Source organism: Cinclus cinclus, chromosome 9 (genome assembly GCF_963662255.1).
Source record: "Cinclus cinclus chromosome 9, bCinCin1.1, whole genome shotgun sequence".
In the NCBI taxonomy this organism is placed as follows: Eukaryota; Metazoa; Chordata; class Aves; order Passeriformes; family Cinclidae; genus Cinclus; species Cinclus cinclus.
In genome coordinates this window covers 25430654-25449516 of record NC_085054.1, presented here as the reverse complement: position 1 = coordinate 25449516, position 18863 = coordinate 25430654, and the positions used below count along the sequence as shown (strand labels likewise).

At 38.9% G+C, this 18863-nt stretch overlaps 1 protein-coding gene across 1 annotated transcript in view; it reads right to left on the bottom strand.

The window, feature by feature from the left end:
- The window catches only part of ARHGAP15 (Rho GTPase activating protein 15), a 320948-nt gene that overhangs the window by 150878 nt on the left and 151207 nt on the right, over positions 1 to 18863 (bottom strand). Inside the window, exons 7-8 of the mRNA XM_062498346.1 lie at positions 7420 to 7518; positions 5425 to 5551 (exon numbers count right to left, since the gene is read on the bottom strand). Coding sequence (XP_062354330.1) covers positions 5425 to 5551; positions 7420 to 7518 — 226 coding nt within the window. The remainder of the gene's footprint in view (positions 1 to 5424; positions 5552 to 7419; positions 7519 to 18863) is intronic.

Genomic DNA, 18863 nt, shown 5'->3' with positions numbered 1-18863 from the left:
ACCCAGTGCCACCATCATGTTCACAACCAAACCACGTCCTCAAGGGCCTTATCCACACCTTTTTGGATTACTTCCAGGGATGGTGACTCCACCAGTGCCCTGGGCAGCCTGTTAATTAGCTCCCTTTTCAAAGAGGTGACCTAGTGCGGGTAGAGGACTCCATAAGCTACCACAGAATCCAGTCCTATATAAGCTTGGCTGGGCCAATAAAACCTCTCTCTGCATCCCAAGACATGGTCTCCTAACCTTTCATCCCCTTAATGTGTTAGAGAGGAAGGCAGAAAACTCCCACAGGCTCCTTTCAGCATTCCCTGTAATTATGGTGCCTTTTTTCTAGGACATCTAAACGATGTTTTCAAGAAATAAATGTCTGCATTTCCCCCCCCCTCCCCCCCTTCTGTGATTACACAGCTGAAACCATGCAAATCCATGTGTTTGTGCCCTGGTGCCCATCTTTTCTCTCCTCAGAGAAACAACAGCCTCAGACAGGAGGTCTTTGACACAGAAATACCCAGTCCTGTACAGGGACAAACTTTAAATCCTTGAACAAGTCCTTGGAAGCAGCTTTAACCAGGGAAGGACCAAGTAGCACGTGGAGCCATGAAGTTTTCAAGCTCCACCAAATTCTCCATTTCTTCCACCATGTCCATTAAATGACCAAAATGGGTTTCTGCTGCTGTTTTTTCCCCTCACACTCATTGTACAGACTTAGTTATCTAACAACAGAAAGGATTCCTTTCTAAAGGATGCTTTAGTAATTACTTGGGAATAAATACCATGCTCAAGTTTCAATATTCAGCCTTCTGATGAAAAGTGAATGTAACAAGAAAAGCAATTTTGGGCAATTTTAAAGCACAGAGTCCATGATTCGGTCCTAAGGACTATAAACTCCTGAATGTAACTGTCTTTTAAGACACTAAAGCAGACTTCAATGCTCAGATGACTTTGTAGCAAGTACCTATGAAGGCAAATCAAAATTAAGATCCAGAGGTTTTTGTTTTGTTTTGTTTTTTTCCTAGATTTAAAAGATGCCAGGAGGTGTATTCTCAGACACGAGGCCATTCCCTAGGGAAGCGTGCAAAGGCTGTGGCATCCCAAGGGCAAAGCATCACCCTTTTGGACTAAAAGACCCATCCCTCCCTGTTGAAAGTCCAGCAAGAATTTAGGTAGGGAAAATATCATTATTTGAGTTGGCTGGTGGCCAGGATGCCAGGGCTAAGACCCTGATCCTTACGGAGGGTGGAAAGGAATCTCAAGACTGCTGTTTAATATGCATGACATGTCGGCTTTGCTGTCAACTTTTCCTTACACCCCCTGCCTTTGTCTGCTTTTTTCCACCTGTTGCAACTTGTCCTTATTCAGGCTGAGAGCTGGAATTGTCTTCCTTTGGTATCACATTGTGTCTGGCACAATGACGCCTGGGGTCCCCGACTACTCTTATTGAGACACTAAAATGACCATGAATACCAATAATGCTGCCACAACTCACCAAGATGTTCCTTTGCACACATATACATTTTTTAACATTCTTAATGCTGGAGTTGTGACACCTCCAGCTAGAATTCAAACATGGAAGAGATTTTCCAGGCTGCATGACTAACCACCGGGTTTCAAGTAAAGTGTTCTTGAAGATAAGGAAAAAATTTGCGAGTAGAAACAATAAAAATAACGCAATTCAATCTTATCAATTCAGGCAGTTCCAGCTTTTATGTGGCAAACAAGGAGATCAAATTGCATTTATCTAATATCACAGATTTTTTTAAATGTCTAAAATATTTCATTATTTTGCTTTGGCAACCTAAAGCTGAGGAACAGATTACTGTTCCCACTACATAAGGAAATAACTGACAACAATTAGTATTTATTCTTGTTGCTTTTGTAATAAAAATAGAATTCCATCACTTTCAAGGAAACCTAAAATATTAATAAGAATGTGATGAACTGAGTAAATGTGACGCCATAAGGAAATGATGGAGAACAGGTTGGAAATATAGTGCTTTGGGAATGGATTGCATTATCAAGCTTGTGATTGTGCATTTTGACAAGAGCAGCCCTCAGATTGATACGGTAGCCAAAGGGCACTCTTCCTACTGCAGAGCTGTTTGTTTCCATCTGGGAGAGGGGGAGCAGAAGGGGAATTGATCCCCTCCAACAATCAATAGCAACTCCAGCCCAGGCTCCTCCACAAGAGGTCAGTCCTGAGGGACAGAATTCCCAGATGATGGCCACAAATGGCCCAGAGTATGCAAACCACAAGATGGGTGCATGGGTAAAAAAAAAAGGCTGAGCTTAGGTGAGAGCATCCACTTGTTCTCACTGCCCAAAACACAAGTGTCCTGACAGCTCCTGTGGTACACACAGAGTAAGGCCCCTTGGGCTCTGGGAAGAAGAACAATTCCTGGGAACCTTGTGGTGCACAGACCCTTTCCCTACATCCTGGATTCTTTCCCTACTTCCCATACACCATCTCTACTTGCAGAGTAACCCAGGTGCCTGGTTCCATGGGATACAAAATTAACATGGCATAACACCTACAGGGGACCCAATTATAGCTGGTACTAATTAGGAGGGGGTTTTGGCAACCTTAAGAGAAAAAAACCCAAAAAACTAAAATACCCCAATGGTTTGAATTATAACTAAATTACTTGGAAATTATGAGGTCTGACACTAATTTTTAAAATTACCTGTTTGAAACAACACTTCTTTGCATTAAAAGAAGTGGTGTTTCAAGGCAATTTTTCTTGTGTGCCCTTATTTTTAATGGAGGAGGTTGCTGGGGTAAAAAACACGTTATTTCTGACCAGCCTCAGCTGCAGAAATTATATCAGTGAAATAGCTGATATTATAAAATAAAAACCTCATCTCTTTCCATGTATTTGAGAACAAGATCACAGTTTTATATATTTTGGTAACACCCCCCAAGGCCATTCTTGGTTTCTTCTTAGCTCAAGAAAACTTCAATTAGAACATGAGTTGAAACCAGATTGGATGAGAAGCCACAGAAAAGCTGTGTGACCAAGAGAATGGCCACTCTCTGAACTTTGGAAATTGAGCCTGGCAGTTTGAGTCCAGTTTTCAATGAAATCAGTGTATAGCTCAAAAAGCATAACAGAGAATTACCATTTGTCCTTGTAGTGCAAGCAGAAGCAATTAGGATTAGACATAAAAACCAAATTCCTGCTACTAAGTCTCCAGGGACAGTCTCCCCAGTTTTAAATTAAAGAGTAAATTACTGAACTGCTTTGGTTAGAATGTACCTGTCCTTTATATATTTGTACTGTTAAAAATAAATGATTCAGCAGTACCAAGTCTAAAACTGCGTAATTTTTGCAACCCCTACAATGTAGATAAGGTAAATACAAATGAATCTGAGCTGCCTGCATATTTCATTAAAGGTTATCAGAATGGGAGGGGGTGGGCTGCTAACACATCAGTTGCTCATCTTCTTTGTTAAACTGGAGGAGTTCTAAGGCATGATTAAAAAATCTCCTTTGTTTGGATTTGGCACTGGCAATAGTCAATAACGTAAAAGCGCTATAAAATTATAAAATCGTTAAACTTTGCAAGAACTTTATAAACACACTTGCAGATACTGCACATATCTTTGTGCTCTGCAGTCAAACTGGACAATGAAACGACCACCTGTTAACTGCTAACAATGTGTCATTACCAGTTCTCATGCCTTTTTAAAGCAATTTTGGCTCTAGCTGCCGATAATTCTGGCTACGATACTTGTGTGAACATTAAGGGCACAGAAAGCCAAAGGCAGAAAACTGACAATACAGTTTGTGCTTAGACTACTAATAAGTAAGTGAATAATATGATTTTTCTAATTCCACATAATTGCTTGATCTCAAGGGGCCAAAAAAAAAAAAAAGTTCTGAATACATATTTTAGAAGCAATCCAATCTACGGTATTTAAATGCAAGCTTCAATTCAGTGAGATTTCACAGCAGATATTTTCACATTTTTTTAATAGTTTAAATAGCCTTTAACAAAACGGAGGTTATTCAGGATTCTCTAAGGTTTGAAAAGAAACATAGACTAAGTCTCTGTCACTGCTCATAGTCACTTTTTCTGTTTTGTCTGACAAATTATCATTTAAAGATATGTGAGAAGTCTAAATAAATAAATAAAAATTCCCTGAGTGCTGAGACAGTTTATGGGCATTTTGCTATTAGCTACAATAAAAGCAGAATCAGACCCTCAGAACTCACTGTGTTCTCAGTCTTATTTTTCTTTCTCTGAGAAGTGCAACACAACATCCAGTGCTAAGATATTGGGACAATTTTTCACGAGCCACATTCAGGGTACTTTATATTTTATAACACAAAGGAGGAAAAAAAAACAAACCACAAAACCCTTAACAAAAAAGAAAAAAAAAAGAAAAAAAAAAAAGAAAATAAAGAAACCTCTTCAAGATAATAAGAAAACAAACCCCCAAATCCTGTGGTCTGCAAAAAGAGACTATTTAATGAGTCTCTATTTGTGTGTACGCGCACGCATGTGTGCATATATTTATGATTGTGTGGATAATTGTCATTAAAAATTGCTATGTTGGGTCCTTTTATTACAGCCCTTTTCTTAACATCTCAGGCTTTGATCCTGCACTGAAATGCGTGCAGGCAAATTCCTACAGATCCCTTTGGTACCTAAAGGTACCTCGAACCAGCCTGCCAGTCTGGTGCTGTCACAGTGCAGACATTGGGATCAGGATGTGAATCTGCCACCAAACAAAGGAGGAAAACAAAAAATTCAGGGAAGAGGATGAAGTTAAAAAATTGTTGAGTGAGAGATTCAGGGTCAGCACCACCTCCTGTGGCTGCTGCCCACGATCTCACAAGCACCTCGGCACAAACTGGGGAAGTCTTTTCAGAGGAGTAAAGCACACCCCTGCTAGTTTTAGATCACTTTCTTTTCTAATCACACTGACAAAAATCAATGCCAAAACCTGGAATTTATCATCTATAAAATTATAGATACATCACTGACTGTTGGCTGCAGAGGATATGTCAATTCTTTCAGCAATTCAGTGTATAAATACACAACAGACAAAATTACTCTGGCAATTTGAAGTATTTTACTAAAATGGAAACAAAGCAACTGCAACAGACCATTAATGCAGGGCTCAAGTTGCTTATTTTTACAAATAAATGGCTTAAATAAATGTCTTTGCTCCTAAACAAATTTATTTTACTTAGGAGAGAGTGTCACCCTTTAAAAGTATGGAGCTAGTAACTGTCTTTACTTAAATGCAAGTTATGTATATCAGTGCAGAACATATTCAGGTTTAAAATTCTCAGTGATCTTCCTTACATTCTGTATGTAATAAAAATTATCTTTCTTGCCCTGTAATGACAAGTTATATAAAAAGGAAAGAAAAAAAAAGAAGGAAAGAAAAATGAGGAAAGTAAAAAGCCTTACTTAAAGATTTTCTGTGTTCAGGCTTTGGCTCTTTGGATTCAGTGTCTAAGTTATTCAGTAATTCGATGCTGGCGGATCTTCTGAGTTTATTCTCCAAATTTCTCGATGTAATTCTCTGTTCTTTTGGCTGGGAAAAGAATATATATATATGCATATACATATGTGTATGCTTTTAATAAAATTATTATTTGTAAGAATGAAGCAAGAGATTACAGAATGCCAGTACAGAAGCTAACAGACACACACAGAGCAAGTGTGCAGGGAGTATATAATTTAAGGAAAGTGTAATGCAAAATTTGTCATATGGCAAAGCTTTTATGTCCCTGACAGACTGATCTTAATTTCTGAGATAAATTCCCATTTAAGTGAGGAAAACAAAAGGCCTGCTTCTTTAGGCTTTAGGGACCAAAATTATTTCCACATTGCAGGCTACTTTCAAATGCTGGCAAAGAGGAAGGGTGTTTAAATTGTCTTTCTGGTTTAGATAGTTGCAGTAAATATTCTTGCAAACACAATTACTTCAAACATCATTGCAAATTTGGGGTTGAATTCTGCTGGTTTAAGCTTAAGAAGTAGTCGGGGGGCTTTCCTCTTATTCTAATTTACTGGCAGACAAAGTGAAAATGAATTGGGAAAAGAAAAAAAAAAAAAGAAGAAAAAGAAGGAGCCTCTGTTTCGGCTGAAGCCACATCTCTTCCCGTGGCATTGGGTCAGGTGAGACTCAGCCATCCCAACAGCCTGGAAAGCTGCCAGGCTTTGCACACTCATTCAGAGTTTCAGAACTGAAATAAATGACAGGGCTGGAGTGGTGCGTGGTGACATCTTGTCCTGCACACTCAGACCTTGGCCAGGACCAGCCAAGCATGGGCCACTTGTGCCCCACCAGCTGCTGTGGCTCTCTGCATGCCCAGGGCTGCTGATGCCACAATATTACTTCAGCTACACTAAAAAAATAGATACATATACATATATATATATATATATATATATATATATATATATATAAATCCAGTTTATTAGATGTTTAGTTGAAAAACATGCCAAAAAAAGATTTTTTTTTTCTGACTCTCCACAGAAAACTCCGCCCCAAAATCTTTAGTTGGATATCAATACCCTCACACACCCAATGAAATGCACAATATGAAGACATACATCATCAGATCAAACTTTCCTTGGCTGATTATAGCCTCAGGGTAATAGAGTGCTTGTAGCTCTTTAAGGAAACAGTAGCTGTGTTCAAATTAACCCTTTCAAAGAGGCTGCAGATTCACTGCACTGAAACCTCTGAAAAATGCAAGAAATGGGGATATTTTTCTCCCAACAGATTCTGAAGTGAACAAGGAAAGTCAGTGCCCTCAAAAAAAAAAACCAAAAAAAAGAAAATGTTCTTGGATCAGGCAGGGATAGGAGGAATATGTTTGAATTTGTACTGAGAGTGGCAAAAGAGAAAGAAAAAGCTACAGCTGAAGCTGGTTTGGTAATTAAAAACTGTTTTAATAAAATGCAACCCTGCTTACTTCTAGTAGAAAACCCCCAGCCTTCCTGGGAGAATACCAGCAATCAGTTACAAAGGAATATTATTTGCTAGTGTTATTCTTGTGAATAAGTAATACAAAAATTCATAAAAGGCTCAAATGTATTAATAGTTCTATTGAAGATTATATACTGTAGGCTGCATAAACAGAAAATGCAAAAATTCATTAGTTATTAAGTGCTTGTGTGCTTTTACAACCCTCAGCAAGCCGGCGTCCTTGTTATTTCAGAGAAATAAATGTAGCGTTCCGTTTTGAGGCAAGAATCAAATGACATTTTTGTGCAACAACCTTGTTTATCTGACATTTTTTAGTAGATTTGCATACATATTTTTATATCCTTCAGAGAAAGGAATGTCTAGCTAGCTGCTGACTGCTTAAAACCTGTAGAGATGCCTGAGCAAATGAAGTTGAAATTGCTACATCTTAATTAATAAAGGTAACAGCCAAAACAAATACATACCAATCTGTCAATTGCATTTTTGATAGCGTGGAACCAATCCAATATGAGAAAGTCGATATCCGACTGGAAGAGGAACTCATTTCCTGACACTGTTGTGATCTGGGGAGGGCATGGGCACACACAGGTGAGTAAAGCACACACCAGACAGATGATTTTCCTCTATTTTCCCTCCCATTCACCCCAAATGCTTGTCCTTTTTACTGAGATTTGTCTGCTGGAGTGCCGAGTTACCGAGGAGCTCTGAACCTCTGTCTGAAAAATGTTTTGAATATGTCACAACAAACGAGATATTGTCTCAGCAATGCAACCACCGAGCACAAATAGTGCAGAAATAATGGGTATGTGACAAAAGTTAAGAAAAGCCAGCAAACTTGGTGTAACAAGACACAGTTCAAATGAAATCACAGCACCCTGAAAATAAATGAATGCTTCATGAAAATTATTTCCTGCCATTTGCAGTTTCCATTTCTATTTTACTAGTACTGGTTTTTGTATCTGGTACCTCCATTCTTGAATTTGGACATTTATTATTTACCTGTGGTTCCCCAGCCCACTTCCAAACATTTTGGTAAATTAATAATGCCACTCTTTCACATTAAAAAAAGAAATTATCATCAAAGATGGCTGCAGCAGAGTAATTAGGAGCCCATTTATCATGAAAAAAAAAATCCCCAGTTTGTCTGAATAGAAGTTGATTTACATTTTTGACCCACTCACTGGGAATATTTATCAAAAGAATATTCAATCCCCTGATAATGCTGTTTCACTTCCTAACCTAATATTTGGTAGAAATATGTATGTATATGCTGTTGGTCTGAACTTGTGTAAACCACTGGGATTATAATGATACATATTTTTTTATTTTACACATACATACATATATATATATACATATACATATTTCACCAGGTATTTCACACAACAGGTTGAAGCAACCATTTCACAGATGGCAAAACTGAGGCCCAGACCTGTGCAGAGTTTTGTCTCAGGATAATTCCAGAGATTCCTGGAGCACCTGGCCACGGAACATCATCTGGGCACAACTTTATCTGTTTGCAGACAAGTCAACCAAGGGCTACATCACCAGCACATTTTGCAAGGGGCAGCTGCTCGTTCTGCCCATGTCCCCAAAAAAGCTCAGCTCCTGACAGCCCTAGAACAAAAGTTTTATTCTTATTTTGCTGCTGTTAAAAGCTGCTTGTGCAAAATTCGGTGGTATCCATGGATGGAAATGGGACACTTGGGTCTTGGTGTTTAGTCTGAATGTTGAAATGTTCACTGGAATGTGGGATTATTCAGCACCAAAAGAAACAATACAGGTATATGTAGATGTAGAGGAATGGCTGAGCATAGTGGACGATAAGGATTTATTTCTGGCCAAACTCGGAGAAAAAGAAAAGCAAAGCTAAGACCTGTAACAGCTTATTAATGTAAATACATTGACATGAAGTGCCTCTGTTTCCCTGCATCTCCCTCATGTCAAGAGTTTCCACTGAAGCAAAAAAGAAACAGCAGATCCTCACCAGCCTGGGTACTCCCAGCATGCTCCTTAAAACTGAAATTATACCAGGGAAAAGAAAACCCAAACCAAAAAACAACAGCCTAATGTCACATTAATTGTCCTATAACCCTCCCTTTATTGAGGAAATGCCTGTAAGGAAGGTTTCCAAAGTCATCAGCATTAAGGAAAATCCTGTCAGTGCAGCTCCAGCGGAGACATCCCGTGGGAGTGCTGCTGAGAATGTGGGAATGGTCCCCTGGTGTGGGCTCAGGGCTGCCCGGCTGCAGATGTTCATCCCATCCCCTCTGCACCCATCAGGAGCCACTCCAGGCATCCCCTGCTCCCTGAGCACCAGGGAGAGTTATTTATTGGGGAAATCTCAATTCCCTCATTAATCCATGGCCAGATCATTAATTGCCACTCGCACACTCACCCTTCCCTTCACCAAAAGGAAATAAACAGCCCAAATTCAGCTTAAGGTGAGCAGAATAAAGAGTTGACCTCCACTTCCACGCCCAGCTCACATGGCAAGGTTTGGGTTCAAAATATATGATATGATATGACAATTTATTAATGTATACATGCAGATATGAATTAGACTAAACACAGGCAACAATTCAATCTAATGCCTCTCTCCCAGTATAAACAAATCATTATTAAAATTATAAAATGGAATAACATTTTCAAAGTAAGAGCAACATATGTAATTAGATTTACTGTATTTTGAAGGCTTAAAAAGGACACAACATAGTTCAGTCTTCCGTTCAGTAAATTCAGGCTTTATTAAAATACAAGTATTCAGCACTGCATAAATATTTGCACTGTATGATATGCAAAAGAGATACTCCATTGCTAACAAGACCAAAGCAAAATACATGTTGAAAGTTTCTTTGTCTTGAATGTGTTATTTTGATAATCATATATTATCAGTGTTTTATGAGCAAATCTGTAAAAACAGATCATAGAATGGAGGGAAGAGAATTCCTTTAAAATATACTTTCTGTAAGATACAGTTCAAGTCCTTTTCTTTCTTTCCTCAGACTAATCTTCAGAGTAACAAGACAGTTTCAAGAAGACTGCTACTGCTCTCTACAGTTTAAATGCATCCACTCCTTAATTACAGTCAGTAATTGACTTTGTTCTGCTCCATTCCAGTCATTCACAGGCAAGCAGTTCCAAAGGCTTTGGCTGGTAAATCCCATTTAATGTGCAGGTTTTCTATCCCACTTTTATATATTACCTCCTTAGGATTTCTGATAAATGACTCTTGGAAAGGATTGCTAAACCATATTTGCACTTTGAACAATCAAATTTTCAACACCCTTGGGAAAAGACATCAGTAAAGAATGCTGGTTTTGACTAAACCTTGTGATTGAACAATTTATGATCACAGCCCTAAATGATGTATAACTAACAACAAGCAGAAATTGTTCAATATTAAGGCCTGTTAACACACCGTCTCTGTGGCAGGCACTGCTGAAATAAACAGAGGGGCTGGGGAAACAAATGAAAGACAAATCTGGGGGAAAAAAAAAAAGAAAATGAAGTGCTCTATCCAGAGCTGCCAGACTCCATTGTGCCAGGTACTTCACTTATTTAAATAACTCCCAAATACCCTCTCTCTCTGCCATCATTTTTTCAAAAGCTACATCTAGAATTAGCACCACCTTACCAGGCAGAATGCTGCTGCTGCTGTCAGCAATAAACACCCACACTGAGCACTGACAACTGGCATTAACCCTCTGGTTTGCCATGCCCTTCAGGTTGGAGATAGGAGAGCCAGGGTCCCTGAATTCTCTCTTTCTTGCTACAGCACCACAGAAAAAAATGACTTCAAAGGCTGAATCCACTCACATGGAAGTTTTGCAGCAAGCTGTAGCACAGCCCTGCTGTTAAGCATTGATCTTCAGAAAATATCATCTCACCACAGGTAAATGTGTGCTAAATTCAATGCACTGCTGGGCTGCCAGCACAGTGTGGGAAGTGGGGAGGGAGGCAGGTGTGAAACACTTCATGGTATTCTATTTGTGGCTTATTAAGGGTTTCTCTTGTCACCTTATAAAGCTGCAAATGGAGGGTTGAGCTTCTTTTGCATGTCACCGTAATGATGCACCAAGGTGGTTTTCAACGAGACCCTATGTTATTAAACAGAGATGTACCCTTTTAGCTCCACCAAATACAGGACACTGTGTCTAACTGATGCCACTACCATTTTATAATACACAGATATACCTTGGAGGCTACCCAGGATCAACAGTTTTTAAAAACAATTTTACGAATTATGTAGTTTTCCTGTGCTAGGTTGTGTTTTGGGACATATGGCTGTGTCAGGACTTTCAAACCCTTACAGATCACCCTTCAGAGCTTGTCTCACAGACTTTCCTTTCACAGTATATCCATGCCAATAGAAAACAGGAGGTAAAAGAGCCGTGGAAGAAGATCAGGGTCTTCTGTCCATGGTTTTCCTGCAAAGTTTGGTTTGGGGACTATGGCACAACTGTCAAAAACATCTCCTTTCTGGTATCCCTCTAGTTCTTACTAGTATACACTTCTAAGATGTTCTCACATTTATTTTAGCTGTGGAACAGGGATGGAGGCAATTCCAGCAATCCTACTGATAGACACTCTATGGAGATAAGGGAAAGGGTGATAAATTCACACAGCAAAACAAAAATCCAAACCCGTCTTATTGATTCACCCACTTCAAAGTGTACTTATGCATCTCTGGTGGCCACAACTATTATTTGCAGTGATTAACTATTTTCAGACAACGCCAAGAACAAACCTTAATACAGGAAGTGAGGAATTCTGTGGGGAAGGAGAAATACAGCAAAAATATTTAGTGTGTACTGTGCAATAAGAAAAGGAGAGGAGAGTGAACAGCCTAGGAAGTGTATGGCTCATGCATAGCTCATATATGAGAACCAAAAAAACATATCACAGCTCTTAATTCATCCAAATACTTAAACAAGACAATGTTTAGCTCCCCCTGAAAATGGGACATCCAGAAAAATTGCTGGACTATCGAGGTAAAGCTTTATATAACCGACTCCAATGGTTCAGCGTTGGATTATTGGCTGCTTTTGGACCGTGGAAACTTCAGCAGTTGCTAATCCAGTGCAAGATTCAGTGCAGAAAACAGAAATTTTTATGCCACCTGGGACTCACACAGCTTGTGGTGAACACTAAGTGATTTAAACTTGGATTGACAGATACCTCTGCGTGCAGAAATTCAATAAAATGTGTTCCTCTTGTTGCACTGTGCATTGGGATTGCTGCCCTTGATATGTGTAGGAAAAAAGGAAATGTGAGTTGCTGGAGCATTGCTAGCTCCAAAGTTAACACTCTTCCCCCTTCCCACTGCTCCCTTCATCTCACCTTGCTCTCTCACAAAGTGGTGGGTTTTTTCTGATCATGTTAATCAACCTGATTCCCCATAATGAAGAGAAATCAGGATTTTGCTCTCTGTTTTCCTAAGAGATTTTTCAGGATGGGTTCTATCCATTAAATGCAGGATACCCTGTTTGTCATCTGCATGGCAGCCACGAGGGCTGGGCCAGGGAAGTTGTGAAAAGAGTCAAGAAAAAGGAAAAAAAAAAAAAAGAAAGAATATTGAGAATTTTCTGTTTCTAAATATTATTTTTTAAAATCATTACAATAAAATAAAAATTGAGAATAAATGCATAAACCCTGGATACTCTTGTGTTCACACCCCCAGTAGAAATAGAATTAATTAAAGTTGGGAGACACTATGCTCCTTAGTAGTTTAATTAGCTGGATTTGAATTAAGTGGGACAGAGCCATGCAAGTTTTTAAAAATATGTCAAAAGTCTAACTGCATTTCTGGAAGTTGATCTTAAATTCTTTCATTTTCTTAAATCCAGTCTCTTGGCCATGTTTTTGCTGAATGAGTGATCAGATGAGAGGATAAATAAAATATCTCTCTGTGCTATACCATAGCAAGTTGAGTCTAATATTAAAAAATGGAAATGAAAACAAAAGGCTCAGTCTTGAGCTGTGTTGTATTGTGCAGCATCACATATCCATTCCATGAGCCAGCCTATCAAACAGAGGTAGCCATGGTTATGCTGATAGTTAAATTTCTTCAAGGACTCTAAGATGTTTATGACTACCAAAGAAATTTCATTATCAAGCAGATTGTCTGTCTCATATTACAGTCTGGCTTCACCCATCTCTCAGTCCCTTGGATGTCGAGCAAAGTTAATATTGAAGTGATGGGGAAATATCAGCTTGAGAGAAAAGGCCTTCAACCAATCTTTCAAAAAAACGATATTTGTTAAAAAAATTTGTGAGAAAGTATCTGCCTTGTGTTCCCAATGTTGCTAGATGTTAAGTAAATATATGCTGATTGCAAAAAAGTTGCTTTGGCAACTCTCTTATTAAAATGCATTTGTAACCCCCATCTGTCATGAAAGTTTTGAAAAGTTTGTTTACTTTGGAGAGCCGCCTTATCCAGGGTTACCCCGACATACAATGATAGCAGTCTTCAGAAGTTGTGTGAGGAACAAGCCACTAGGGATCCATTTTTGTTTTAATTGGCACACACAAACACTTTTCTGGTCTGTCAGAAAGATCAAGCTAATATGCATGGCGGGTGTTATATTCTCAGCTTTTGGGAGCAGTAAAGCTCCCTTTATTTAAGTAATTTAAATGATAGACTGCAAAAACTTTGCAAGTCAGAAAAATATTTTATAATTTTTTTTTTGGAATATTTGTTTTAGGCAACAGAAAATGTTCTATATATCTAAAGATGTTGAACCTTATGTTTTAATTACCCTGTTCTTTTTCTGATTCTGTAAAAATGACTGTGAAAACTAAGGATTGCGAAGAGGCAACAAACAGTTCCTGGGTTTTCACAATTTCTGCAATATTAGAATTTGTAAGACTGCATACTGCCAGATGTATATAGGTTATGTCCTAAGCTGTGTAGCCTTGTGGTGTGACTGCTTTGCACATCCACTCTCTGGGAGCCTTTGTGGGGTCATCATATCAATGCAACCTCTTCACATACAATGAGTTGCTTCTTAGTGAAAATAAACTGATGCTGGCATTATGCACATCAATAGCTCCAAAATTGATTGAGCTGTCTCAGATTTGAGGGCCAAAGTTACAAGAAACAATAAATTTTAAAATAAAACTATATTGTACCAGTGGAGATGAAAAATTTTTTTCATGGTAAATTCCTGAGACTGAATCCTTCAACATAATTTAGCAATAAAATAATGAACTCTGTGATGGTTAAGAAGGAAAAAAAAATTAACCTAAAATTTCCCTTTTTTGCCATAAACTTATATTATATGCCAATTTCTCTTGAAAAATTGCATTAATACTAACTAGGTGAGAATCTTCTCTCTGCATTATGAGACAAAACTTTTCCTTTCCTTCCTGGCTGTGACAAATCTCAGAGGCAGAAGTGATGTTTATCAGTTGTAAGGGAAATATTGAATCAAAAGGAGGTCAGAATTGAAGCTTATTAAGCCCTGAGAGACCAAAACTCCTTCTTGGATTGGAAGTGGAGCTCGGGCTGGGGGTCTAAGAGCTTCTCTGGAGTGAAGGGAAGGTCCAGGGGTACTGGGATACTGTCATTGATCTCAAGGAACAACTTGTCACTCTCCTTTCTCCACCCAGCAGTCCAGGTCTGGGTTTTTGCTGTCTTGGAGGAGTGTGAGAAGAAAGCACATGATGTCTGAGCAAAGGAAAAGGCAAGAAAGAGCAAACAATCTCTGCTAAATATCCAGGGAATGTCCTGGGAAGTATTTCCTGCTGATCTGCTACACTGGTAACATACCCTGTGAGAGGCACTTGGAATACAGGGATCAGCCTCTGATAAACAGGGCTTTCCCTCAGAAGATGAAGAGCAAAAAGGGAAATGTGAGACAGGCAGCAGATGACCCTCCTGGATGTCAGCCACTTGTGTGCAGCCTGCCGTGTCCCCCCTGCCCGTGCTGCCCTCTGCTCCAGCCCCACGGATGCGCTGCCCTTCCCACAGAGCAGGAGGGATGGAATGCTATAAGCCAAACTCAGAGGAGATGGGAGCCACCAGAGTGGGGAAAGACAGAAAGAAATACCCCCACAACTGGTAAAAGCAAGAGATAGTAATTAAGACACAATTCAGTCGTGTCTGTGCATAGTGGGAAGTCAGGGAATAGACAATTGCACATTTTGTCCACGGTTGAAGACTGAAGGCAGTACATGAATACCTACTGCAAGCTACTTGTCTCCTTGGGGTAATATTTTACTGTTATTGCCTTTGCAATCTGAAGCCATATATTACACAGCCACACACAGAGATATTGGCAATGGTTTCTCAGAGAAGTCCTGTCTTTCTTCACTTTACCAGCTGGACAATACCTAGTGATGAATGGCTCTCCTGTCCAATTTTATATGCATGTTATAACACTTTATGATGTATGTGAGTGAGCCTCAACGTGATAAGTCCTTGTAACAAACAAAAATATCAAAGGAAGAATGCTCTGCTTTCAGTGCAGGCGAAGATATATATTTAAAATATATATGTGCTGGGTGAAAAGATTTCATTTTGTTGACTTTTATTTTAGCCAAAAATTTATTCATCAGTAGGAGGGCATTTCACAGCTACATTATTTGCAGGAAGAAGCCAGTACTGGCTCTTAGTGTTTCATTTACTGGTGCATATCTCCTATTAATGAATGCTGAGATTGCACAATAAGGAAAAAGAGATGTTGCTATAAGTGTCTTTATACTTCTAGTAACATATTTGGCCATGATTATAAGTGTTTGTAAAACTTTCAAGAATCGTTCCTTGTCTACTTACACTAATGAGAACACCTGTTAAGTTTAGGGCTGTACAGGCTTATTTGCATTGAATTCAGGTTTTTGAATGCCGTACATCACTTTTTGAAACAATTAGATGCTTACAGAGAAATATAACTAAAAGAAGAAGAGCAGCTTGAATGCCCTCCAGGCCAAGTCAACACTAATCCTGGTTTGTGTGAAAAGCAGAAACCTGCTGAATTATAATACTGACACAAATTCAGTGAGCAGCGAACAAAAGTGTACCTGCAAATCCTCTGATAGCAGATGTTTCTTGTGGGGATTGCTACCTGCTGTTGAATAAAGCATCTCTTAGAGATGAAACAGCACTACTGAATGGGATTTTCATTGTTTATTTACCATTTTCCTTTCATTCTGATATTTACTTTTCTCTCCACTTTTTCCCCCCCTTTTTCTTCCTGGTGACTCAAAACCTGTGTACTGAGCATGAAGAACATGTGGTCATTTCCCAAAATAGCTGCATATGCAATTTTACTAACTTGCCAAAAGCCAATACAGAAATACAAGATTCTTCCTACTGCTCGAGTTCCAAAACACCATCTCTACAGCAGAGGGTTTTGTGGCCTGGGGCAAGGAGGCAGGAGGTCCCTTTCTATAAAAACAGGCCTGCTGAAGGGTAAGTTCAATATCCTGCTGTGACACGGCTATGCCAGCTATTGTTTAATAACAAAGTACAACATCAAAGTTGGTCCATGATCTGTACATACACTCCGCCAGCTGTGTCAAGTTCCTGAGTGGTGCAGGCAGGCAAATATAGTGGTTATTATCTTCCCTTGCATGCAGGGAGCAAACAATGCAGAACATCTTGGGTTTGCCTCTTTCCATCTTTATTTGTATGTAAGTATCAAGAAGAGCTAAGCGGGATGAAAAATGCTTTGAACAAGGCTATTGCATACATTTAAGAAAACTAACAATTCCATGAACAACTGGAAAGATTTCTATTTTAAAAAGTTATTAATAAAAATTATGCTGATGAGATTTAGGACAAAGATGGATGAATTTTGTAACCTAACTAGATTTTATTTTCTGAGGAGTCACAACCTAGTTAGAAAGCTTTTATGGGTAATACAACTCTTTACTGAGTACAGAAGAATATGGATATTTCAAAACACAAAATCCTTGAATGGTATGGGTTTGAAGGAGATTAGAATTAGTCCATTCCAAACCCCCTGCTATGAGCAGTGACACCTTCTACTAGACGCTCTTCCACTAGAGCAGGTTGTTTAGAGCTCCATCCAACCTGGCCCTGAACACTTCCAGGGATGGAGTATCAGTGGAGTTCCCATAAAACCGGTAGACTATGAACCTTTTACCCAGTTCTGATATTTGTTTTATCTGGGAATAATGTCATATTAAGTAATAAGCAACATTGCAATACAGATGGTATGGAGACAGTTTAATTCAAAGCTTAATATCTGCTAGCTTTTGAAATTAGGGATGCCTGTATTCTGAAAAAAAATGTATCTTTTTATGTCTCCAAATCTTCATCATAGCCTCAGACCAGTTTTCAAGCATTGGAGGATCCTTGGATTTTTTGTTTAGACATTCTGGAAATGCACTGGCCTTTAAATTTATCAGCTGCTCTACGTGGTACTGTAGTAATGACAGCAGGTTACTCAAAATGTTATTTAAAAAATATCACATAACCAAAATATTAAATCTCTCTCCACAATAGGTGTCTAAGGGGAGCTTTTCTAGGAACTGGGAACATAACTCAGAACTCAGAGAATTCCTTATAATAACTGATTTTGGTCAGCCAGAAGTCTTTGGGTGAAAGACTACAGAAACATTTGACTATGCAGCTCACAAGCAAGAGAAATTACTTGGGTTAATTTTGAAATTTTAAGAAATAAAATGAAATTTTATTCAGTGAAATTAGGGAAAAAAACACAAGAAACACATACATCCTCTGCAGATATGAGTTTCTGCTGTGCACTGGGATATAGCAAGTATTAAAAGCAAATAATTTTTTAAAATACCTACAACTTTTGCAAGTATCAGATTTTTTTAATCATGTAGGCATTTCTCATGTATTAGAACATGATTTACACTTTGACATCTGTCAGTCAAGCTTCTGGCTTTCACACTGGACAATCTGGAGGGGCACAACACAATGTGATGTGGCATGCAGAAAATCCGAAAAACTCCACTTTTCCAAAATAAAAATCACATCTTCTAGTTTTAAATAGAGAGAATGATTGCAAAATATTTGGCTACCAAGACTGTAAAGATTGAGGTTGGGTAATCAATAACGCTTGTGGTTGAATTACCCACTGATAACAAGTAATTTCCTGCTATCCTTGAGGGGAATTGGGAAGTGGATTTGGGGAATTTTGCAGACTCTCTCTTCTAAATATGCTGTGTCTGAAAACCTGATATTCTTTTCTATTGCAAGCTTTGGGATGATGCAGTATAAGAGAATGCAGGTTTGGGATGACAGCTCATTTAGGAACTTTGGAATCTAAATATAAGGGAACCTAAAAATACACAAAATTGTCAAGGACAGGAATGGCTGGGTATTTGGGGCTCAGCTTTTCCGTGCCATAATCACAAGACCATATTTTTCTGAATCCCTTCAACCATTATTTTTGCTCCATGTCTTCTCATTAATAAATGCACAGTACACACGACAAGGAAATGGAGTGGTTTAAAATCCATTATATCCTCCTTGTCCAAAGGTGTCACCTTTGCACATTAATTTGAGCACTATGGATGATGTGCCAAGAGACTCATGGTTATCCAGCAACCCAAACTGCAGACCCAGAAGGGCCATAACCAGGGCATCTCCCCACAGGCCCATGACCCACCTCTTCCTTGCCTTCATCACCAAATTTTCAGGAATTCTGGGTGCATTATCACTCTCCCCAAACTCATCAGCACACGACAACTCAAAAGAACATCCAGCCAGTAACATGGACCTTAAACTGTGAGGCAAAAGAGAAATTTTAAGGAAACTGGAATTTAAGACCTGAGTTTCTGCAAGTATTATGTTTCTCTGTCTTATAATCCATGACCTAACCCTTGCACAGTTCTGCTGCCACTCAGACAATAAAGAATGCTATCAGATTCTTGGTTGTGACAAAGGAAACCCACGAGCTACTTCTCAGAG